At 37.5% G+C, this 26,321-nt stretch overlaps 2 protein-coding genes across 2 annotated transcripts; both read left to right on the forward strand.

The window, feature by feature from the left end:
* Positions 1-1,360: 1,360 nt before the first annotated feature.
* Positions 1,361-7,083, forward strand: aipl1 (aryl hydrocarbon receptor interacting protein-like 1). The gene is made up of 6 exons (XM_032590395.1): positions 1,361-1,566; positions 2,668-2,847; positions 4,774-4,962; positions 5,076-5,252; positions 5,357-5,498; positions 6,605-7,083. Exons 1-6 carry the CDS (start codon positions 1,462-1,464, stop codon positions 6,802-6,804), a joined length of 993 nt encoding a protein of 330 aa, XP_032446286.1. The 5' UTR covers positions 1,361-1,461; the 3' UTR covers positions 6,805-7,083.
* A 1,965-nt stretch (positions 7,084-9,048) lies between these two features.
* On the forward strand, positions 9,049-25,137 carry trarg1a (trafficking regulator of GLUT4 (SLC2A4) 1a). The gene is made up of 3 exons (XM_032546031.1): positions 9,049-10,044; positions 21,682-21,814; positions 23,119-25,137. Exons 1-3 carry the CDS (start codon positions 9,634-9,636, stop codon positions 23,127-23,129), a joined length of 555 nt encoding a protein of 184 aa, XP_032401922.1. The 5' UTR covers positions 9,049-9,633; the 3' UTR covers positions 23,130-25,137.
* Positions 25,138-26,321: the final 1,184 nt, after the last annotated feature.

Genomic DNA, 26,321 nt, shown 5'->3' on the forward strand with positions numbered 1-26,321 from the left:
GAAGGCAAAACTTTGTTATGCTGCAGCATGTTTTAGGGATTAAGAGGTCCTATTTGATAGATTGTAAAACAGCAGGCTTACTTCATAATTCATGGTGAAATGTTGATTCTTCCATGATTCTTGCACAGACTGAACGTACAACTGTGAAAGATACACAATTCGGAGTGCAGATATGGTGCTATTGTAGGTTTCTCTTTTGGTGCAAATAGTAAAGAATAAGTTACTAACAATGAGTAATTTCTCTGAATAATTCCAAAAGAAAAAAAACCGTTTGGAAATTTGTCAACAAACTGTTGTGTAGTACTGCCGTGTGCACAAACACACACAAACACATACATTAACCAGATGGAAGACAGATGTTTGATAGAAAAGGTCACAGAGTCCATGCAGTAATTGTCTCCTCCGCCATCTTTCAGTATTCCCTGCATTGTTTTACCACATCCACTTAAATCCAGGAAATTTCCTCTGGAATGAAAACCATGTCCGACTCTCACAGACCTATTTGTGTTTCTTGCCCTGCTTTCCCTCTTGAACTCACACACATGCTGCCATGCTGGTACACTGGAACAGATTTTAACTCCTAACACATGCACACAAACACCCCCCCACACACACACCCACACACATGTATCTTTTTAAACATACAAACTTTCTCAATTTGTTGTTTTGCAATGGTGTATTTATTTCTCTTCTCTCTTTTCCATATTCTTTAAAATATCTAGAATTTTCTCGTTTTGGTTTTTTTGTTGTGTGATTACATGGAAATATATGAGTTTAATGGAACCAAATTAAATCAGCAGTTTAATTGAACAGTTGCTTTTTTAGTATATACTTCTGTACATCTTCTTGAATTGTTTTTTTTTAGAAATTGTTTGAAAAGTACAAAGTAACAATACAAACATCTCAGTGTAGTGAGAAGTGGGGCAGACTTTCCTCAGTGCGGTGTCAGAGATGGGCAAATGGCTATGAATGAAACGGCTATGTGTTGTTGCTTAAAGCGTAAATAAATCATTTGCTTTATCAGAGATAAAATCAAAGGCATTTATATGTCTATTTAAAGTAAAATAATCCTATTTAGTAGTGTGTTCTTTTTTAGCTCTGACTGTGAAGTGGAAGAAATTAGGACAAACTGTAAATATTTAAATAATTTTAAAGTAATGCATCTCAGTTGGATTAAGATATGGACTTTGAGGATCCCGATCCATCTCAGTGTCGTTTGGCTTTCTAGATTTTTCCTTAACATTCAGAGAAGCCAATCTGAAGCAGTAAGTAAGCAGAGGCCTGTAGGAACAATTGATGATGAGAAGTTTCTAATCCTATTATCTTTGTCTAAACTAATCCATTAGAGGCAATACCCCCAAGACATAGAAGTGCATTTGCAGGTTTTAAATAATACATACAATATATGTGCTCAGTAGCTTAACCTGCTTAAATCAGGGGGATAAAAAAATTTAAAAAAACATGTCAGATATGCGAGATACAATGCTGACTGGATCAGAAGGAATTAAGAAGACTATTTTGCACGGAGGAACGGGAGATCTCCCCAAATTTATTACTGGAACGAAGGTAGTGTTTGTCTTGAGAACTTTATTGACACTTTCTGAACAATCTGATGCAATTGTATTGTATTTAGTTTTTCTTATCTCTGTGAGGATTTTCAATTTTGGTCACAGACAGTGAAAATGTATCATATTGTTACCTTTTTTAAATAATGGCTTACATAATTTTTTAGAAGAAAAAACAGGAAAAGATACCACTACTCTTTTTCACAAAAGATGATTTAGGCAAAAAAAAAAAACAACACTTTTGGCAGACAATGATTTAGGCCATTATTTTAAGAAGGTGACCATATTATTAGAAAATTTATGTTAACAACCAAGTGAAATGTAACATCACATTTTTGATCCGTTAGGAGGTAAGATAGCAGATTTATCTTAACCTGATTGTAAACATGGTGAAACCAAATTAAGCTAATTGTAACCTTAAAAATATACTTAGGGAACCAAATGTAACAAGATAACTCTAAACTTTTTAGTGAGTTAATTTTATCAGGGGTGATAATATCTCAATTTCCTGAGCAGTTTTTAAATTAAATGATATGGAGGACAATTCAGTTTAATACAATTCAGGACAGAATAATGTTTCTAAATCATAATTAATTCTAGTTTTCTACATTAACAACTGATTAAACAACAGAAAATCTTAAGTTGTAAAAATAAACCTGTTTGCTGGATTATTTTTTTTTTACAACAAAAAGCTTGTTTTAGACTAACTAATGTAACGCAATTTTCTTTTTTTTCTTCTTTTATGTTACATAAGTGTGTTGTTTTACATTTTTCTTAATATTTTCATTTGCTGACTCTTTATGTCTAATATATAATATAAAAATATCTCAAAGACGTATAAAGCTGGTGACTGTTGGTGCAGCAAATAAAAAAGCAACAAATGCATCACTAAGTTGAGCGTAAAAATAGCTTTTGACCTTTTTTCTTTACTCGGCATCCGAGACGTGTGAGTGACATAATGTCAGGCATTGAGCAGTCACTGCTCATATTTTAAAGTCACGCAGTTTTTCTTTTTAAGGTTTTTGCATTTTCCTTCGTCTTCCCTGCAGGTTCGACTAATGAGCATTTCCCCTGAATTTGTTGCTGCTTCCTGTGGTTCTAGGTGACATTCCACTTCCGCACACAGCTGTGTGATGATGAACGCACGGTGTTAGACGACAGCAAGAAGGTGGGGACGCCTATGGAGATAGTGATTGGCAACATGTTTAAGCTCGACATTTGGGAGACTCTGCTGTCTTCCATGAGGATCGGTGAAGTGTCAGAGTTTTGGTGTGACACCATTGTAAGTGAAGAAAAAAAGTCAAGGATGTTTGTTTTTTTTTAGTTTTAATATTAAAGTTTGACAAATTGATTCTAAAATGCTTGATGTCATAATTTAGATATTAAAGTTATATCTACCATTTTCACTTACAGGCAAAATAAAAATAATAATAATCAGACGATTATGATGTATGTCTCTCTTACAACATGGCCTAAAGAGACAGAATATAATGCGTCATCTGGAAAACACAAGCTGACTGACTTCACTGCATTACTTAAATTGTATCTTTATTTTCCTCATTCAATCAAGTTTCAAATTATTCTTGTAATTAATTGGCACAATATAAATAATCTATGCAGAACTGGAACAAATTGTGCTTGAAACTCAAAACATAAAACCGGTATTTAAGTGAGAGGACAAGATTCAGAGAGTTTTTCTGTATTTACTGATTACATTTTTTTTAATTTATCCCTAAATCATGTTTTATCCTTAATAGTGAGCCACTACTGAATGCTGCCCCTTCCCTTTACCACAGCTTTAAAAATGATCTGAAATTCTGTTAGAAATTTGGGCTTCGGTGAACCACTCCAAAATGATCAGCTCCCTCCCTCCTCCCAGTTCTTCTTCTGGTGTGTTTTTTGTATGTGTGCTGCGCTCTGTTCGAGACAGATGGGTTCTGGCGTCCTGTCATTAATCCACAACGATCTCACTCTCTAATCGGCTCCGACTCCTGCTGAATCAGCACTACTGACCCTCCTTCACTCTGATTAGATTTGATGGAGCTTAAAGCATCTTTTTAACTTTAAATAACATGGCTGCTCCATGCATACTGCTGGATATGCTGTGCACTGTCATACCCATCTAACCAAGGGCTGTGTTAACACTGTGAAGTGCAGAAGCAAACTTTAAACAAGATTGGATTTAATTCTTGTTTAATATTATTACACATTATATTATTATTTCTTCTTCCTCTTTAATTCCTGTTTTGGAATGAAATATGGCATTGGTTTCACAGCCTCTCTTTCTGCTTGAGTTCTTATTTACTCTTGGTTTCATTTCATTAAAAAAAAATTGTCAAATAAAATGACCACTGCTTGCAGCTTGGTAGTACGCACTAGTATTTGTCTGCGAGTCTTGAATGGATTGCTGCCTGTTGCTGGTGCGCCTTTTCCTATCACACTTCTACCTTCCACTACATTTTCCATTAATATGCTTGGGTGCAGAACTCTGTGAACATCCACCTTCTTCAGCAATGACATTTTGTGGCTTACCCTCCTAGTGAAATGTGTTGATGACTGTCCTCTTGACATTTGTCCAGTTAGCAGTCTTCCACATGATTGTGTAGCCTGCTGACCCAGAGTAAGAGACTGTTCAAATGCTCAGGAAACCTTTGCAGGTGTTTTGATTAACTGGTTGTGACATCACGGGTTTTCATTACTGATCTTCTTTACAGTATTCTAATTATCTGAGACATTGGGGGTTTTATTTTTATTTTCAGGATCATCAAAATTACAGGAAACAATTACATCATTATATATCTGAAGATTATAAATAATGTAAGGATTTCACTTTCTGAGATGGATGGCAAGAAATATTGAACTTTTTTACAATATTCAAATTTTTTACTCCCACTTCGTTCACTAAACAGTATTGGCCATGTCACCTTCATTTAATCCCTCCGAATCATATAATAACTAGGAAATATAGTGAATCTTGTGATCTTTCCTTCTTTAATTTACAAAAGCTTTTTTTGTTTGTTTTGATCGTGATGCACGGCCAAAAACATAAGCAAAACTTTAATCCCAAAATGTTTTTGCAGACATATTTTCAGGAGCAAACTGTTAGCCAGTAAAATAGAAAGCTATTATGTGGTCGATGTTGTTGAGCTAATGCTGATAATCTGGAAACCCTCACAGGGTCTATCTTGTAATCGTCTCTCCTCTCTAGCACACAGGTGTTTACCCACTGGTATCCAAAAGTATGCGACGCATTGCAGAGGGCAAAGACCCAGTAGAGTGGCAGGTCCACACGTGTGGTATGGCCAACATGTTTGCATACCACAGCCTGGGCTACGACGACCTGGATGAGCTGATGAAGGAACCAAAGCCACTCTACTTTGTCCTGGAGCTGCTGAGGGTAAGAAAAGAATGATTGCTATGCTGTATTCATTACCTAACAAAATAAAAAAAGATGCATTTTATTGCATGAAATCAGAAATGAAACTTCCTGTGTGTGTATGTGACGGGCAGGTGCAGCAGCCCAGTGAGTACAACAGGGAGTCATGGGCTCTGAGCGATGAGGAGAGACTGAAGGTTGTTCCTGTGCTGCATGGCCAAGGAAACAAGCTGTACAAACAGGGACGCTACCAAGAGGCCACGCAGAAATACAAAGAAGCTATTATCTGCATCAAGAATGTGCAGACCAAGGTATCCACCCCTAATAAATATCAAGTCTGTTTCATTACTTTCATAAACCAGCAATGAGTTGTGTTTTGCCCATCTTTCCACTGCGATCATATTTTTCTCTTCAGGAAAAAGCATGGGATGTTCCATGGCTGAAGCTTGAGAAGATGGCAAACACTTTAACGCTCAACTACTGCCAGTGTCTACTCCGATTGGAGGAGTACTACGAGGTCATCGAGCACACCACGGATATCATCAACCAGCATCCAGGTTTGAAATGACAAAAGTTTCCCATGAAGCAGTGAGAGGTGTAACGTTTTTACGACTAGACTTGCAAAATCAAGCCCGTTTATGAAAGTTTACTCCCACTACTGCATTGTGGGAAAGCTTTTATAGAGGTTTGTATATGGACACAGCTCTGTGCAGAAATACGTGAACCTCTGTAACATTTTGTCACAACAGGTTCACAAACTTCAGTGTATTTTATTGGTATTTTATGTGAAAAATTTAAATCAACAGTAAAATTATGTGATATAGGGAGAATAAGGAATGATTTTCAAAAGATTTTTTACAACAAGAAAAAAAATCTTAAAAACATGATCTGCATTTGTACTTTGTATCATTTAATACAAGAAAATAAAATCTAGCTCAACCAATTTCCTTCATAGAACCACAACATTGTAAACAGAGTACACCTGTGTGTAATGTAATCTCTGTATGAAGCCATTTGTTCTGCAAAGTTGTCAGAAATTTGAAAGAGAACGTTACTGAGCAAACAGCATCCTTATAACCAAGGAAGTTGTGCAGACGTTCAAAGCAACTTTAGGTTATAGGCACCAAACTCCAAAGTTGAAACGTAGTCATGGGTTCACAGCTTTGAGGAAACTGTAAATACAGAAAACTATCATTCATTATACGTCTAACTTTACCTTATTAAGAACAAAAAAGGGAAAACCTGTTTTCCACTGTCACACTTCACCATTCCAAACTTTAAAAAAAAATCAAATAAAAATACAGAGCTTTGCACAATCGACCATCTGAAAAGATTATGCCAGAGCTACAAACGTATCAAGACCTGGTGGCCCATCTACACTGAAGAATCAGGCAAGCTGGGCATTAATCAGAGAAACATCCAAAAGGTATTGACTCAGAGAGACCACACTTTCAGATCTTTATTTACAAAAGGTGCTGAAAACACCAAACATTCCTTCCACTTCCCAATAATGAGTTACTTCCCATGTCTCTCCAATGCTATCACAAATATTCCCAATAGAATATATTAAACTCAAGAAGTATGAAAACGTTGTCAAAGAAAAGATTTTATTCCAGCTTTTTACTTATGTACCAAATTCTACCTGTGCCTGATTGCCCTGCAGGCGTTGCAAAGGCATTCTACCTGCGAGGGAAAGCTCACAAGGAAGTATGGAACGAGGCAGAGGCCCGGCAGGACTTCAGCAGGGTGCTGGACCTCGACCCTGGCATGAAAAAGGCAGTGAAGAAAGAGCTGGCAGTGCTCAACATGCGCATGGAGGAGAAGAACCAGGAGGACAGGAACAAGTACAAAGGCATGTTTTGACCCAGAAACTAAAAATGTAACTGTTTTCATAAAAAAGTAAACACTGACCTCAACACCACAGGAGCTCTGTAGGTCTGCAAGTAGCAACTATGTAAGAAAAATAAAAGCTGGTTTTATGTTTGTGTACAGGACGATTAGGCATATATACCAAATGCTACGGTTAAAATGCCTCAAGCCCTTTATGTAAGATGAGTAACACAATTTGTCTTAGAAAGCGCGTATTTCTCAAATTGTTGTGCAATACCATAAAAACTCAATAAATTATACCATACTTTGAAATCTGAGATGTTTTATTGCTTTGTAAAAAAAAAAAAAAAAAAGGTGTTTATAAACAAATTCAAATTTAAGAGAAGAGAGTTTTAAAAATTTAGATGTAACAGCTGAGGTTTCACAAAAAATATAAAATCCCACACAAAGATCAAACTGACCACAAACAAGATCTGGAAATGAACTCCTGGCCTCTGTGGGTCAGATGCATTTTAAATGACAACATAAATTATGTCTTAAAACATAGATTTGGATTATTTAGATTCATCTTTCAACTTAAACTGAGAGCAATCTTCTCAATTTAGATTTGAGTGGATATTATCTTACTTAGGGTTGTGACAACATAAAAATATCACACTAGTGATATGAGGTAAATTAAATAACCAAATGGGTTCCTTTACAAAGAGAGTAATGTAACAGCCTGCAAAAGAGGTCTATCAACCATGGACAGCGACTTCTACAAGCCTTAAATCTACCAGTAAATAAAGAAATCTAAACAAATCTTTGTCTTGAAGTTGCACATACGTTGCCTCACCACAGGAGGGCGCTATGGCTGCAAATAAATCCATGTCCACCTGAACTTGGGATGAGAGATTTTCCCGATAGTCAGCAGCTTTTACGTCTTATAAAGGAACGGTGGCTGGTTGAGCTTTAACAACGAGCTGTTTGATCCTATTTTCATATCTACATCACAATTTCTCTAGAGAAACGATGCTATCACACGGATGGCAAGCTCAATATAAAATAGTTGTATAATTCCTGTGGTAAAATGTGTTCGTTTAACATTCGACAATAAACTGAAAGCCGAGTTTCATTTAGGGAATCCCCTTTCATCTAAAGGGAGGAGTGCGGCATTCACCCTGAGAAATAAAGCTGGTGATAATGCAGCATCGTGCATCATAACGAGGGAAATCTGTTGGTGCAGGCATTAAAAAAGAGTGAATCACCACCACGCACCACGTCAATACAAACACACGGGGGTGTTCCTTGACGGATATGAACAAAAGGAAGAATAAAACAATGCTTCAACAAAACATACGGGTTAAGGTTCAATTAATCTAAACTAAATATTCTTTTCATCTTCAGCAGCATATGTTGTAGAAATATTGCCCCGAGAAATTACGCACATTTCTCGGGGCTGTTTATAAAGTCCGCTTAGAAGAAGCTGATTGATGATACGGGAGTGTAGCCTATCTATTGGAGAGCTGGCTGGAACACTGAGCTGCAGGAGAAAACTGCATAGCAGCACAATCCTGCTGCTGGCCTCCCTCCATAAACCAGTGGTGCTGATGCTGGGAGGGAGAGAAGAAAGGGAGGAGGAAGAAGTGGAGGAGAGGAGGGGATGGACAGCCCCCCCTGCGTCTCCCTTCTTTCTACAGAAGACAAGTTGGCAATAAAGTACGAGGTCCACACCGGAAAACAGACAATAATAGGTCCAAAATAAAAGCAACAGCATGAGACTGAAATGCTTCATTCTTTTTCTTCATTTTTAAGAGTGAACTAAGAGGATCTTATAGGAATATTAAAATTTCTATCTATCTATCTATCTATCTATCTATCTATCTATCTATCTATCTATCTATGTAAAAATCGATCTAAGCAAACATATTAATAACTTAATCACTACACTATAGTCGTCTAAACTAAAATTTCATTTGAAAAAAATGCATTTATTTATGTATGCTTGTGTACATGTATTATCTAGTTAGTTGGTTAGCTATACTTCTTTTATCATATATGCTTTTAAAAACACTTTATCTGCTTTATACTTTACAGTAAGTTCAAATTCAGATTCAATGGCAAACTAAAAATATGCAAGTGTCAATTATGTGCATTTTATTTTTAGTCAAAATATTTTTGAGATGTCGTTTTTCGTGCATAAATAAACAAATAAATAAATAAATCTTTTATTTTGAACTCATGTTCCGGAAGTCTTCAGAATAAATGTGGAGAGCTGACAAGGTCCCAAGTAGAGTATAGTGCCTCTGCAGCGTTGAGAGACGGCGGGGAGAGAGCAGGGATAGGGACTCTCTGGATCTGGTTTGAGATAAACATCTGTTTTTCTTTGGTGGGATAAAAAAAAAAGACGAGAAAAGACAGAAAGAAAAAGACTTACATGCGCTTTTAAAAAATAAACAAATACTCCTAAGGCATCGTAGTGGGACTGGATCAAAGTGGGATAGGTGGATGTATCAGAGAGAAGAAGAGAGAAAGGAGTGGGTTTAACATCCGAAGCTCTTTGGAAATAACTTCAACAGCGAATGGTAATGAAGGAGAAGGATTCTGGTTTAGGAGGATGAATCATTTGCGTTCATCTGATTGATTTTATTTGTTGTGGGTGTCTCTTTCACACCTGAGCTCATAAAGCCCACCTCAGATATACTAACTGATAAATCCATTCATCGCAGGAGGAGTTCCTTATTTAAAGTTAAATCTAGCCTCCAAGAATAGGTATAACGCCTGATTTCTATTAAGAAACGTGGAAGCGCTCTGTCTCACAACAAGCTTCCAGTCTGCTTATCACATTTTCTGACATTCCTTGACAAAAACCGAGAGTGAATCATGGCCATCAACACCGACACCGACTTCCTGAAGTCCACCTTGGGCAGTGAGGGCGGAGGAGGCGCCCCGCCCGCGGACTTACAGGAGACGGAGAAACTCCTGACGGTGACCACCGAGCCCGGGGGTACCGGGATGAAAATGTCCACCTCCTTCACAGCCAACGTGGCCGGGGACAAGGCCCTGGAGGCCGATCAGAACGGCCACAGCGTCGCCATAAGGTCGGGTTCCATCGGGCAGCTGTCCGCCGCCAGGCCCCTCTCCCCGTCCAGGGCCAGCCTGAGCCGCTCCTCCACCGGGAACGCCACCGTGCCGGAGACCCCCAAGCCCAAGGATTACCTCATCCTGGTCATCCTGTCCTGCTTCTGCCCCGTTTGGCCCGTCAGCATTGTCGCCTTGGTGTACTCTGTTATGGTGAGTTGGACTTTTTTTACGGCCAAAAACTGCCACAGAAAGTAAGCTGAACCTTACTGATCATGGAGTGGCTGACAAATGCTTGGCATTGTTAAGTTTTCATTCAGAAAGTCTTGGAGTTACTTTTCAGATTTAAGCTTTTTTATGTGAAAAAAAATTATTTTAAAAAAAGTTAGAAAAGCTGAGAAAAGTGAGACTGCAATGTTTTCTTTAACACTTTCACATGCATTATGAACAGCATGTTCAAAATCAGAACATGAAGAAATATTTATTTAGTGTTTTTAATAAACTTGCAGAAATTAAGAAAGAAAAACTGTTCAGTAGTCTTAGCAAACTGAAACACTTAGTGTATCTGATAAAATGCCATCAATTTCCACTGAATGATTAACTAACATCTGGTTGTTTGATCACCGTTTATAAAAAAGCTACTTCACTTCTGGGTTGCATGAACGGCTGGCTCAAGATAATTGAACAACATTTTAAAAATGTATCTGTTTTATCTCAGAAACAACATCTTTGATGTCAGCAAACAAGTTTATTTAATGGTTATGGTTTTTTATTTAATCATCTGACATGCATTTTTATGTTTTATTTATTTATTTATTTAGATTTATCTTTTGTGTTGTGTTCTTTTGTATTTAGCAGTATATTCGAGTATCCAGTTGTTTTTTGCACATTTTTATTATGTTTTCCAATCTACCAATGAACTTTCTAAACAAAATACTCAGGTTTTCTGAACAGCAGTGGCGTGCTGTGAGGTTCAAAGCCGGTGAGGCACTGACTTAATCATAGTCATATTTACAAATGTAGACCACCTGCATGCTATTGTTTACATGAGGAAATTCCACGCATGTGGACAAAGCTGGAGGGCTAAAAGACTGTTTTTTTACATGTCATGCACAGCCGCGCTGCCGCCGTAGAATAATTCCATTAACTCAATCAAACTTGGACATGTAGACATTATTAATTTCGTGCTGTGCTCCACAACAAAGGTAAAAACCATGGACCTTACCAAGCTCTACCCACAACCGACCTAGAAAATCCCATTTGGCTGCAAGTCTCTTAAACAAAGCCTCGCGCCGCATTGTTTCTATGTAAACATGGCATCTTCCACTTTGACTGATTCTCTGCAGTGTATTTCTGACTCGATTAGTGCATCATTTCTACCGCATTTTCACAATATATCAGCTACTACAACGGACAGAGGAACTAAGATGTTCATGTCATCTGTTTTGGATGAGATCAAGGTGTTTGAGCCACGCGATGCCTCTAACATTGTGCACGTCACAGCAAAATGCTTTCGCTCGATGAGGAAAACGGCAGATCCACACACCCTCTGCATCAATATAGCTGTGGACGAGATCACTGATGCCTATTGTTCTTGCAAGGCTGGGTAAGTTGGGCATTCATCGTTGTGTAGGCTACTTTTGAAATCAGTGGGTGATTCCTGTGGTTTGTTGGCAAATGTTTGAGTGTGCCTAGGCCTGATACACTGTTCTTGGTGCTAGCCTGGTTAACACGAGTAACAGTTTAGTCCAAAGCCTTTTCTGCTAAAATAAAATCTTTAGTGTATGTCAGATACAGACACATTGCATATTGATCTGCTTAGCTAACATAAGACTGTGTAGCAGACAGGCTTCAAGGTGTAGAAGTTGTATCAGTTCTGCCTTTATGCTGGACTTAGCTAACGGGAAGCTAAGTGTGTTTGTGAGACGGCCACGCACGTGACCACGTAGAATGGGCATCAACCAATGAAAAGCGGCCCCTCTGGTAAGGTCCATTAAAGTACAACTCAAAACCACCTCTTTCTCACTCTCTGTATCAGCGCAGCTACGCGCAGACTCGTTGCCATAGCAACTGACAACGCAAAAAAACCCAACTTTTTTTTGTGGGAACAGATATTTCCCACACAAAGAGCAGAACATTCAGCCTGTTGCAGTAGTATGGTTTTAAGCTTAATGTTTATTTTGCGATTATTAATAAGTGATTGTTGTGGTAAGAGGAGAAAACTATAAATATATCGCTACACTTGATTTTACTGTATTGCTAGCTCGCTGTTACTGTCTCTTACTCTGCAGTTGTGGAGTCACAACGTCTGGGATCATGAGCGCCCCCTGCCAGGAGGCAAGAGAAGTGCCTGCCTCACCTCCAATCTGTTCTCTGCCGTTTCTGATCGCTCCTCAGCACAGGAAACACGTTACACACACAGTTGGCGACAAAAAAAACACTGTACGTTATATACGTAAGCTAAAATATGGAATTATATTAAATGTTTTTTAACCATTTTATTGGCGATATACAGACAGGAGGAACATGCTCTCATAAAATGGCAGCCAGTGCAGTTAGCGAGAGGTTGATCAATCCCAGGTGAGGCTCAGATCGCTGCTGCCTCACCGGCTTTGCTTCCGAGCATTTGAATGGGAAATTGGGAAAATTCAGCGATTTTGAATAAAAAATAATCAGAACTGGTTAAACTAAATGAAAAATAGGTACTTTGCAGTACAAACCACAAGGTGAAAATAGCAATGTAAATTATCTTATCATTATATATTATTTTTCCATGATGGCAGGTGAGGCTCTGCCATCATGGCAGGTGTTCATAAAACAAGTAGTGGAAGTAGTGAAGGAGTGTTAATACCTCAGTGCTTGTTCCAGTTATAACAGTAAAGATCATACAAATCTCAACAGCATGAGTTCAGCATCACCTCAAGTTACCAGTTTAGTTTATTATAATCAGTATATTCCCCTTTTCTCTAGATGTTTTCACTTGAAATCTCTGCATAATGCAGTCAGTCTTATTTTTTAGAATTACATTTTATTTTGTAATTGCAGAAGTACCTTTCATGAGGGTCATTTAGGTACACTTCCTTAGCCATCTCCATTTCATAAGCTATTGATGGAAAACTGACAAGCTCAATTAGATGTAAATTTCAGGTTTGCAGGTTGAAACTGATATCAGTTCATATGAGCTACTGATGGATGGATGGATGGATGGATGGATGGATGGATGGATGGATGGATGGATGGATGGATGGATGGATGGATGGATGGATGGATGGATGGATGGATGGATGGATGGATGGATGGATGGATGGATGGATGGATGGATGGATGGATGGATGCCTTTAGATAGGTACATTTTTCCGTCCTTTTGTATTTAACACAGAAATTACAGATGCTAATGAATTTAGTAAGTCTGGACATAAAATCAACTCTTGGATTTTTTCATGCTTTACTTGAAATCATGGAATAAACTGTTATGTATCAGAGGATTTAGCTATCCAAGCCATTAGCTTTTGCTTCCATGGGAGTCAATAGTCACTCAACATGAAAAGGGAAAACTGAACCAAACACCAATTCCAGTTTTTCTTTTCATTCAAGCTTTCTGGATTCCCACAAACATACATTTCACACAGCCATCCGTAGTAATTCTGTCATGTCGATATTTCAAGCCGCTGAATAATATCTTTCTTTTTACTTCTCCTACTGTGGTAAAGCCAAATTCAGATGCATGGAAGAACAGAGCAAAATCAATGGAGGAAACCCATTAGTTCCTTAATGTCACTCATGTGGCCACTACACACTAAAGTAATATTAGGCAGTATACATTGTATTTCCCCAAGCCGCCATCACAGACCTACTGACATTCACAAGTCGGCTTCATGGGGAAAGTACTGAGAAGGAGAAGCTTTGACAGAGGGCGAGAAGAAGGAAAAGTGAAGGAGGTAGAAACTGGAGATGGTCGCTAACTCAATAGATGGTGAGAGAAGGCAATTTAGTTTCTCTGCAGAGGGCAGATTGCTGCAGTTAGCCAGCTCTGTGGCTGCCATCAGCATCCTCTCTCTTTTCTGGGGGAATGAGAAAGGAGATACAGGCTTCCCAAGGAAGATCAAAACATCAAGGGCAGATGGGTGTGAGAGAGACAGCAAATGGCCATAAAGTAGTTCCTATCACTTGATTAGAAAAAAAACTGACTGAGAAATTGCACTGATGTCAGATATAAGTGCAAGTGAGTCAGAGCAGGATAACAGAGCATCCATTGTGATCAAATGAACAGTAATGTGGCCGATACCACAAGATAAAGCCTTATAATGTAAGTTCACCGTTTTGTTTTAAAATTCCAATGGCTGAAGGGTAACAGATACCGCTGACAGAGAAACATTCTAATAGTAGCAATGATGGGAAGTCAAAGGAACGTGTCTGGACTCTGAAAAAGTCAAAAACAGAATAACAAATGAAGAACCAGGTACATTTAAAGAGCTGACTTGATTTGAAATGCTCTGCTAGTGCAATGAGCAGCCTTGGATCCTGCTTAAAGTCATGCCAACAGGTTTTCTGTTGCGTTAGATGTAGATAATTACAGATGAAACTAGATTCTTATGTACGCTTTTTAAAAGGACACAAATCCCTTTGTTTATTCCACAAATTGACGTTAACACACACTAAACTTTTCCTTTTTAGGTCAGCTAGGTATACCAAAATCAATTCTAATTATTTAGCATTATTGTTTGCTGAATCCCATAATAGCGAGAGACTTAAAAAATGTTTTCCAACTTTCTTAAACGTTTACACCCACACATTAGAGTCCTGTCATTTCTTTCCAATATAGACCAATAGAGCCAAAAGAATTCCTGAAATAAAAATTCTAATCAGGATAAAAAAAACACTATTGTTTAGAATAATTGGAACATTAATTAATTAATTAATTAATTAATTAATTAATTAATTAATTAATTAATTAATTAATTAATTAATTAATTAATTAATTAATTAATTAGGTAATTAACATTTGACAAAACATAGTGTTTGTTGCTTGTTTCATTGTTGGTTATTACTTGTTTTTATCAAGTAAAGCATTTTGATCTGCCTTGTTGCTGATTCATGTGCTCTACAAATACATTTGGCCTGACTAGCAGAGGAAAATATTACATTTGTTTAAAACTTAAGTAAGTTCAAAATTTACCTATATAGAGGTACATTTTAATTTTAATTCATTGCGTTATTTTTTTTATAATATCCACCCAGTTGTATCAAACTAGTCTTCTGCAAAGCTCATCAATCTTGCAGGTTTTCACCAGTATAATGGTCTTATCAGCATTAACGTGAGCTGGTAAGGGAGGGACTTTTCTTTCATTCCCAGGTTTATTGTATTGACTCACAGACTCATTAACAGCTTATTAAATTTAATGGCGTAATATGCGTAAGGATAATCAAAGTACTTACTAAATAGTAGGCCTGTCGCGATAAACGATAAATCGATTAATCGTATGATAAATTAAAACTATCGACGTCATTTCAATTATCGGCATTATCGTCTCTTCCGGCCTTTTTCTCTTTCTGTTGATGACACCGAATGAAAAAAAGCTCAACTCCAGTGCTCTCCAGTGACCCTCCCTTCCTCATTTCCTTAGTGTAAAGCCCAGCGCGCACTATACGATCTTAGAACTGTCAGCCGATTGTCGGCCCATTTTTAAAACCTGACAGACCACACATTAGCCGACAGAAATCCTAGGTATAACGGTTCGATCGGGTTCGTTCCTGCCATGTGGTGTCCAACAATGGGCACAAAATAATGGCTACAAGTCCAGTGAACTAATTTTAAAACCAGACATTAATCAATGCTTTACTACAATCTACCTGCAATGCATGTAGCTAGTGTCAGCGTAAAGTCCTGACTGAATGAAAATCATTAGAACCTATTTACGTCACGTTAACGAAGAACAGCTGAAAAGTTACCGGGTTTATCAACTGCGGTAGCAATTTCGCTCCAACTCCTCCTCTTGTCATTTCTATATTCTTTGCATGTTGAATAAACATTAATGTTGTTTCCACGTCTGCTGGACTTCGGGTTGCGCCGTGTCAGCTGTTCGGGATTCCCCGACGTAATTTCCCCTCAGAAAGCGCGGAGGAGAATCCGCGCTTTCTGATTGGCTACCTGTCACATTCAACAGGCTGCGTTAAAGCTCCCAGTGGGGAAAACCCCTGATTTGGATCGGAGCGGCAACGACGATCTACCGTAACACACCACACAATCTTAGAAAGACCAACGATCTAAGATTGTCATAAGGGGAAAAATAGGAGCAAAAATCATGTAGTGTGAACTATTGCATCAGGTAGTCGATGTGCCCATTTTCTCTATGTAAATCTAATTATTACTGAAGGGCAACATAATATACAGATTTCATAATCTGTAGTCTTTTGGTTGAATGCAGTATTTATTTCCACTTTGGCTTTATGGTGTTTAGTTTTTATCAAGTACATTTTTTGTTAATGGAGACTGAGAATCCATTTTGTTTTTGGTTGTTTTGTTTATTTTGTTTATCAGCTCCAGTGTTAAATATTCTTTTGAAAATAAAGTGTATCTATCTTTGGCAGGAAATCACATGCATTATTACGTCATTTACATTAAATCAGTGTAAAAAGGTCTTCAGACAATATTATCGTTTATCGCAATAATTTTTTGAGACAATTAATCGCTCAGATAAATTTGCTATCGTGACAGGCCTACTAAATAGGGAGTAAGTTTAAACATTAGTTTCAAGGAAACCAACAAAAACAAACATGGTTGAATTTCAGTGTTTTTCAGAAATTAATCTGAAAGAAATTGAAAGGAAAGAAATGTAAATGCTGGTTTCTTTTAAAGCGGGGGTGTCAAAACTCCAGTCCTCAAGGGCCGCTGTCCTCCAGTTTTTAGATGTGCCACAGGTACAAAACACTGGAATGAAATGGCTTAATAACCTCCTTCTTGTGCAGATCAGTTCTCCAGAGGCTTGCTAATGACCTAATTATTCTATTCAGCTGTGGTGAAGCAGATTCACATCTAAAAGTTGCAGGACACCGGCCCTTGAGGACTGGAGTTTGACATTTGTGTTTTAAAGTGACATTCTAGATTCCTGAAAGATGCTCTGGTGCAGAAAGCTAAGCCTGGGAGACGCGCAGCCAATTACAGGGATATGAGAGGCAGAGGTGGTAGGTTTTCTTTTTTTTTCTTTTTTCTTTTACAGCCAAGACTAAACCATCCCGATAATGTAAATGTCTAAACTACAGCAGGATTATTGCATGCTCTGCAGATCTGCCTGTGAAATATGGACTTGCATATGTTGCGCCAGAGGAATGAGCGTGTTTGTGCACAATGCATGTGTGGGTAGGTAGATGACTTCTTATTAGCAGTTGCAAAATGGCAGCTTTGCAAAGCAGCATGTGGTGCAGTTTTTGAGCTCCACAAAGTGAAAAGCCAAATGTAGAAACAAGTTTCATTATTTTTGTTTTAAGCTTTTATGTATGACGATGTACTCATTCTGTCACAAATAAAAAACAAGATATTTGCATCTACTGTAAATAAAACGTGTAACATTTTTTACTGGTTCAGGTCAGGTTGCGTGATTGTGCACACTCTTAACCTCAAACTATCAGTGGGCTCAAAGTAAAGCCACATCTGCTAGATTTAAATGTCTGTACTTTGTGGTGGAACATTTTGTTACAACGTATTAATAAAATAATCTAAATGCTTATGAACTCTCATCAAATGAACCTTTCTGAGCTACACACATAAGGCTAGTTGGTGTTTCCTTCCTTCTTTTCTTCCTTCCTTTCTTGTTTCTTTTTAAACTAAACGTAAAGGGACAATAAATTCCTCTAAAATCCTCTGGAATATTTATGCACTAAACGGAAAACTTAAATAATGTAACATGTAAACACTTCTGGAGAATAAGTGACATAAACGTGAAGTGATGTGAAAAGTTCAAAGATTACAGAAGTTTAAATAAACCCTACTTTATATAAGCTTTTTGTTTACACTGCCTTAGTTTATATTGGTTCATCTGATCTGAAGGTTTTAATGTGTTTTTCAGTACATGTTTCACACAGGAAGCATATCAGTGGCGCAAGCCTCCAATCTCCATGTCCCATGTACATAAGAATTTGTTTCTACATAAATCACCACCCATTTCAAAAGTGATAACAGTTTAAAGATTAATAAAATTGTTTGAATAAACGTAAGTTACATTTCTGGGGTTGGGGTAGTTTAAATACAGCAGGAGTCTGCTGGTCTTGGAGAAATCAGAGAAATCTTCTGCCTCTCAAAATCCCAAACTTTTTTCCTAAAAAAGTTGCATGTTAACCTCAGAAGCTAAACCACAGGAGCAAAGTAAATGTACAAGCTTTTTCAGCAGCTACACGGCGTCTTACAGCTGGAGCACTAAGAGCAGTGCCTTTACGGATCTGACACATTTGATCATCTGACCGTGTTAAGAAGTTTAAAACTTTAATGGTGAGTCTGGTGTAAAAACGCAGAAGTGAAAAGAAAAAAAGCTCATGTTAGCAGCTCAGAGATCCTCAAGGCCCAAATAACCAGATAAAAATGTTTTAAACAAAAAAGATCAAAACATTTCTGCTCTACAGGCTCAATTTCTGTATAAGAACTATCCTTACATTGCAATTCACCATAAACAAAAAAAACATTATATACCCAATGTAAGGTTTATGCAAATAAATCATTTAACTGGAGAGAGACAACACTCACACTGCTGAGTGTCATTAAGAAAAGCAAAAAAAAAGTTTCTTCTTCAAATGAAAGAGGCAAAGACGAAACATGCATTACTGTTCAACCAGTGTTTTAATGGCACTTTATCTTTGAAATTGACTTACAAAAAAAAAAAAATGCATAATTTAATAAAGATGAGGGGGAGGAACAGCTCTGTTTCCTGATGTGTTGCAAAGACAAGCCTGCATGAACAGCTCCTAAGATTTGATCAGCGAAGTCTTCTTGTGAAAGCTCTGAAATGTGACATTTCATGTTTAATTTAACCTCATGACTTTGCTCTGGTGTCTGGTGCTTCAATTGTCTAAATGTTAAAATGACACTTTTCTGTTGTTATTAACCCCACTAGAGTCCATTTTTAATGCTCATTACCTAAGTTGGCTTTTAGTTGTTGTTGAAGGAAAGAGATGTAAAAGGACTGGATTGTGCAAAGTGAAATGGTTCATGATGCGGGGATGAACCATTCCACATCATGATTGCTACCTTGTGAAATGTTATAAAAGTGTATGATCTGTCCTGACTGTAGAAAGTATTAACAGCAGTGATGCTAATTAATGAAACATACATGATTTTATGCAAAAATGACACCAGATTCAAGATTCAGATTACAAAAAAAAGAATTGATTTACTCCACGGCGACGGTGGTAAGAGTTCGCCCTGCAATCAGTGGGTTGCCGGTTTGATTCCCTCTCTCTCTCGTTGTGTCTTTCTGTCTGACTGCCCCAGGGCAGCTGTGGCTACAATCCTGTAGCTTGCCACCATCAGCATGTGAATGAAAATGACTGATTTCATTGTAAAGTGCTACATAAGTTTTATTTCATAAGGCTTTTTATACATCTTCACTGGAGATGCCAGTAAATCTGCAGTGACAGTATTGTTTATGATTTTCTTTCATTTCTTCTATCATTATAAAAAAAAAATTTTATTTTCAATGGTTTTTTTTTACTATTTTTATAATTTCAGAATATTTCAAACAGAAAAGGTCCATTTTATGTTCATTTAATGTTGATTTAATGGTAAGTTACAGGGTTTCCTATCAATAGATGAAAAACATTACCAAAAACACTTGTGAATGAATATGTGCATACACTTACGAGTGACATGAGCATAAATGAGATTACTAGTAATGCATTTCTGGTATTTGAAATGAACATAGCATTCCTGAGTCTAAAGCACAAGAAACTAGCAGACGATACAATAAGAAGAAAAGAAAGGCAGAGAAATTACGCATGCAAGCTTTTCTGTTTTAAGACTCCCAAATGAAACTGCAGAGCGAGGACTTGAGGTTTCCCATTCATCATGTCTCACAAGCACACACATAAATCACCCTGTCTCCGTGTCTGTGGTGAAAATAAAGCGATATACATACAGCATAAAAATGAATTACAGCACCTTCGCAGTGTTGTGCTCTCTTCTGTTCCTATTGGCTCTGTGAGGCACAATCCTCCATCAATCCCGAAATGCCAATCTGAAAAAGACCATTTCACCAGCGACAGCTGGGAATAATTTTTTATTGGCATTGTGCCCTAAAGGGCTGTAGAGGAATTAAGCAGCTCAACAGTGTTGCACTGTAGGACTGCCATTTTCTCTTGTTCTCTAACGATGGAAATCAACTGGATTAATATTTTAATGTGAAACTATTGAAGAGAAGGTGTAGTTAAGCTGGAACATTCCCTGAATTTTATATAGTTTCTTGTAAACTCTATGTGATTTAGCTTATCGAAAGATGCCAACATGTAAACAAAATGTGTGCAGCGTCTAGGAAATGCATGTCATGATTCCAGCCCTTCAGCTCTGGCTTGGCTGTGCTGATTGCTCATTGCCCTCACCTGCACTGAGCTGGTCCCTACTTAATCAGCTGCTCGTCACCAGCTCAGTGCGAGATCGTCTGTTGCCCCTGTCACAGCTTTCAAGCCTTGTCTCATGTTTCAAAGTGTTTTCTGGTTTCTGATCCTGCCTGTTTTTGACCACAGATTTTTGCCTAATCCTTTTGCTGTTGAAAGTCCTGTTGCTGAACCCTGCCTGTTTCTGACCCTGCCTCCTGCCTTCTGGATTCTGGATTTTCACTGCCTGAGACCCTCCCGTGCATGACCCTGGACCGTTTCACGACTCAGCCTCTGGTTGGTGGATTTTGCCCCTGTCGTCTGTTTGTCCCCTGAGACTCCCACAGATCTCCCCTTGTCCATTCACCCTCCCCTCCCCCGGCTGGACTCCTGACCCCTGTGGATTCCTCGTCCCTGACCCACTAGTGTGACCACATCCTTCTACACCATTTACTTTAGTAATAAAACTTTTTGGTTAACCATCCTCTTGTTGTGGCTGCGTTTTGGGTTCTGGCTGATTCTGCTTTTATCATTACAATGCATGAATAATCCTTCCATGTAGGGGTGCACTGATTGCAGTTTTCTGGCCGATCAGAGATCATTGATCTTTAAAAAGCTTGACCTGTTGATTCCTGTTTTGGCCGATACCGATTTTTTTCATCTGAAATGTTGCTAAACATATCGAGTAATTCATCAATTGGTAATAGTGGGGTGACTGTTGTTTACTGTAGACATGTAGACTTGACCTTGTGGGTGGGTCTGTCAGTCAAACTTTGCTCTTAGCAAAGCAACAGAGGACAGTGGCTGATTTTTATTCCTTTAGTAGATAATATCGGTGGATAAGATCAGTCTCACATGTAAGTATTGGCCGATCACCGATCACCTTGGCCGATTTATAGATGCACTCCCACTACCAAGACAGATGGTAATGACATCATCATGCAGTGCAGACGTGTTTTTACATAGAGTCAGACTTGATATGGAGATGGTTGGATCTGAACACAAGGAGATCCTAGAAGAAAACTTGTGTCAGAACTACAGTGGTACAGATTAGATTTGGATATTCGTGTGTTAAAATGACTCAAAGTTAAGCCTCAAATATACACACAGAAACTCTTTATCCAATCCATTTTTAGTTCTTTATGTTTTGTTTTGTTTTCATATTTCATTTGTTCTTAAACTTTCATGTCAACAACCAGATTAATAAATCGAGGGTATTGTTGGATTGTTTAAAACTCGGTTCTGCTCTTAAGTTTTTTCTTTTGTGTGTTCCAGTCCAGAAACAGTCTTCAGAACGGGGATGTGGACGGGGCCAGGAGGCTGGGTCGACTGGCTCGCCTGCTGAGCATCGTCTCCATTTTCCTGGGACTGCTCATCATCGTCGTCTACACCACAGTTCACTTTTCAGGTACACAAACATCGCTGACCAGATATTTCAGAGTTTAATAACACTCCAACACAGTCTAATCATTGCATGAGATTCACTTAATACAATTTAAAGACACCAATAAGTAACACTTTTTCTATGTAGACGAGCCCATTAAATTAATCTCTAGTTCCCACGATGAGAAAGTACACAATATTTTGTCCATGGGACCGATGTGTGTTTTTAGCAATAACTCTAGAAAAACTAGAGATGAGATCTTGTCATAACCCAACATCAAGTCATTGGGGCGACAGTAAAAGGTTAGTTAGGTAGGTTGAGACATTTATATGAATCACATTGGAAAACCTTTCACATGTGAAAATGTGAAATGTGAAATTTCCAAGTAAAATAATGTGAAATACAAGGGAAAATATTTTACATTTCGAATGTCTAGTGGTTGTTTCACATGTTATTACACTGAAAATGTCCACATGTGAACTACACTGGAAAACATTTTACATGTAGCAAACCTTCCCACATGTGCTTCACATATGTGATATGGATTCCATTTTGATAAACATTACATGTGAAATCTTTTCCCACATGTGCTTGACATTTGCCTACAACTATGTAATGTCCAAATCATGTGTTTACATGTTAAAACACAATATGATTCCCACACATGAGTATAACTGGAAGGTTTTACATGTAATAGCGCAATATAAATTCCTTCCTTGGAGTAATATAAGAAAACATTTCACGTCAAGGTTTTCTAATATGCTTTTCATGTTTCTAGAAAATAAAATTGCAAGATCTGAAACATTATATTATTTCCACAAATGAAAGATAGTATTTGCTGTCTTTTTTAACTTGGATGCCTCACACTGAGTCCATTACACATTTAAAATGTTGTTGTTCTTTTGTAGAAAGTGACAAGGACAATAAAGATTTGATGTATATGTTTTAACATGTTTCTACACAAGATAATTCCCACAAATTATCACATGTGAAATAATATGGGAAAGCATTTCAGATGTGGAAGAATGACTCTTCATATGTTAAAATTGTTTTTTCTGTAACATTAAGACTAAAAAAAAGAAAAAAGTTAACAAAAAGGCAACAAAAAAGTCAAAGAAAAAGAACATAAGAGAGCCTTTTAGTAGCCCACTTTAAAAGATCACAAGACTGTGTGGCTCAAATGTTGCATCAAATAAAAAAAATTAAAGGTAGAGCCTCAGCAGAATACTGTATATACAGTACATCTCCTGCTACCCTGTAGCACATTTGCCAAGTATGAACTGACTTAACACTCCTTTCTCTTTTTCCCCTCTTCCTTTCTTTTCCAGCTCTTAACTAACAACCATGAGGAGCTCGGGAGAAAATAAAAATACAACGTCAAAGCCAAACCACAGATATGGAGTATGATTCCCTACTCTATGCCATGAAGTTACAGCATCAAGATTAACTTCAGTTAGCAAAAAATGTAGACAAGTCAAGAATGACTGTCGTGCAACAAGTAAACCAATAAAAGTATATATATATCACTGAAAGATGCATGCACTAGATCCCAGTATCATTTGCCTGACAGAATATTCTGCTTTTGAATTGTTCGAGTTTGAAAAGGAGAGGAAGGGGTGAATGCAGATTTGTGTGATTATTAAAGGAGGATGATTTCTCCTGTTTGAACAATGGACTTCTGAACATGAAGAGGATGATTTGTAAATGTAAAGCGGATGAATGATGGACTTGTCTCTGTCAGCTAGGGGGCTCCTTTAAAATACAGTCTCTGAACTTCGGACGGCTTATTTAATCTTCATATATCCTAAATGAACGTCTTGCACTCAAAGTATACACAGGAAAAAAAATATATTTGAGGTAAGGGAATCTATAAATGATTAGATAGTTTTGATTTTATAAAATGTTTGTTTCCCAAGTGTTGCTGTGTTTGTTGACGCCGTCTGGATGGCTGCTTCGTCAGCAATTGGAAAAAGAAAAAAAAAATCGATGTAAATTTAAGGGTTTGTGAAAGAAAAACTCTTTCTTTTGTCTTGAATCATTTTGTTTTCCAACTTAAGAAAAACGAGACCAACTGCATGCCTGATTGTAGACATCCCAGTACTCTGCCTTCTTTTAGACTGTTATTGTTTGTTTCCCATCCTTAAGGAACGGACAGGTTTGCACATTGAACCGGTATTTGTGTATTTTGTTCTTATGGACAGTTAAAAGCACGTCTTGCACCATATATGAAGCCTTTATTACAAACACTGTTCTCCCCCAGTTTCACCTGACCTTTCATCTTTGCAGAGTCTTTTTGACATTTACAGACTTTTAACACATTTTACATTGCTATACTTTGACTGTTAAGATCCGTTCTTTTACTGGATGTTTTGCCATTCTTCTTGTATGGCTATGTAATGTATTTATATGGAAAACTATATATGCAATACCTTTGCATGAAAAAGGCCAAGCACCCACTTATTTTTGTAAAAGAGCAAGTCTACGAGTTTGCCTAAAAATAAATAGCATTTAAAAAGACTTATTTAAAATCATGGCACGACACGTTGTCTGGATTTGTCACTTTAAGAGAAAACTCATTACTGTGTTTAGAGTCATGTAGATGTTGTATTGACATATGAAAAGGCTTATGCTTCAAAGCTCAGATAAAAATCAGTGAATCATGATGCACTATTCAATAGAGTTGTTTTTCTGTAGCTATTAAAGTGTCTTTTTTACCCCATTAAAACTAAAATGCATTTAACTGGATGCCATTTGCTGAATTCTAATGGTCATTTAAGGGCTTTTTACAATTGAAACAACACAGCTAATACAATCCAAAGTCCTCGAGTGAACATCAGCAATGTAAGTTGCAGACTTGAGTCATAGCTGTGCAGAAAAAAAAAATTAATAATAATAATAATAATACTCCATCTGAACATCCAGAAGCAGCAAAAATCCAAAGACTCCCCATGTTTACTGACCGCAGCTCCAGATTAACTTGAATTTTCTTCTTCTGTGGTGCTGGTGTTTAGGAGCCAGCTGTCCACCTTTCACCTCTATTATTACTGTTTGTTTGTTTTTTATATTATACTGTATGTGATGGTTCTCATCTCTCTGGTGTGCTTTTTGCATGTGAGGAATAAATGCTACCATGCATGGTCTGAGTTTTGTGTTTTGATGATAACTTCCAGATTTAAAGGATGCCTGGACTGCCTGTACGTTTAAATGTTAAATGTTATATGCATACAGCTCCCTACGCAGTTACCGGAACCCCTGGTGGAGATTACAAAAAAAGCTGTAAAAGAAATATATTTCTTGTTGCAGTACCATAATATCACACTAGACAGTTCAGAAAATCCCAACTTTAAGTTGCAAACATTTAATTATTGAGAAAATAATGTTTTTTACAACCTCACCACCAGTGGCTCACTTGCTGACTCCTGAACGTTTAAGTAATAAGGGATTGAGACAACACAACCAGAGCATTCTTTTACATTTAATCGGATCACTAGAATGTGTAGGAACTCGTATTTTAATAGGATTTTATGTAGCAGACCAACACAAAATAGTGCATAATTGTGAAGTGGAATAAAAAATAGCGCATATTTTTAAACCTTTCCTGAAAATGAACCTCAACGTTACATTTTTCTGCAGTTCCAGCTTTAATCCTTTTAGGGGTTTGTTTCTACCAGCTATGAATGTTCTTGCCAATTTTTACCTTCTGTGGACTTAGACTTTGGTATGGACTTTGACTGGACCATTTTAGCACCTCAACATGCCTTGATCTAAATCATTTCATTGTATGTTTAATTTCCTTGTCCTGTTGAAAGGTGGACCTCTGTTCCACTCTCAGATTATCTTCAGCCTCTCTCAGATTTTTCTGTCCCTGATGAAGAAAGGCTTTCCCACATTATTCTCCTACCACTATGTGCTGCAGGAGTGTCAGAAAATTGAAAAATATAGATGTGAATGTTTTAAATTTGTGGAAAATTGAAATTCAACTTTATCATTTAATACGATCAAAGCATTATGAATATCCAACAAAACCTTGAAGCCATAAAAACATTTTTTCACCTAGCTGCCCGATCCATTGTTACAAAACACATCACTACTTTTAATATTTTCATGGTTACTTTCCAGAGACTCAGAAAGAAAGAAGCAAGAGAGGTTTTTTATGTTAAATCCAATATATTTCCATTGCAGAATATTTTTGGCTGCAGTCCCATTCCTATGGATTGGAGTACAGCACAAAGCTGCTGCATTTATTGCATCTAACAATGAACATGAAGCAGTTTCTGATAAATAATATTTATCATGGCTACAAAAGATTCAGATGGCAGAAGAAAGTGAAGTAGAGAAAAATATAATTCATGGCTGTCCCATGACGGACAAAAGTGGCCTGATTGTCCACCTGTCTATAAAAAGTCTGCCTTGCTCCACAGATACTGACCAATAAATATCATCATGGATAAGTGATGAAAGCCATAAAATCAGAAATGGTTCAGGCAAATATCTTCTCTGGAGCTGGTGGGGCAGAACGCATGCAGGAGCC

This window comes from Xiphophorus hellerii, chromosome 18 (assembly GCF_003331165.1).
Source record: "Xiphophorus hellerii strain 12219 chromosome 18, Xiphophorus_hellerii-4.1, whole genome shotgun sequence".
Taxonomy (NCBI): Eukaryota; Metazoa; Chordata; class Actinopteri; order Cyprinodontiformes; family Poeciliidae; genus Xiphophorus; species Xiphophorus hellerii.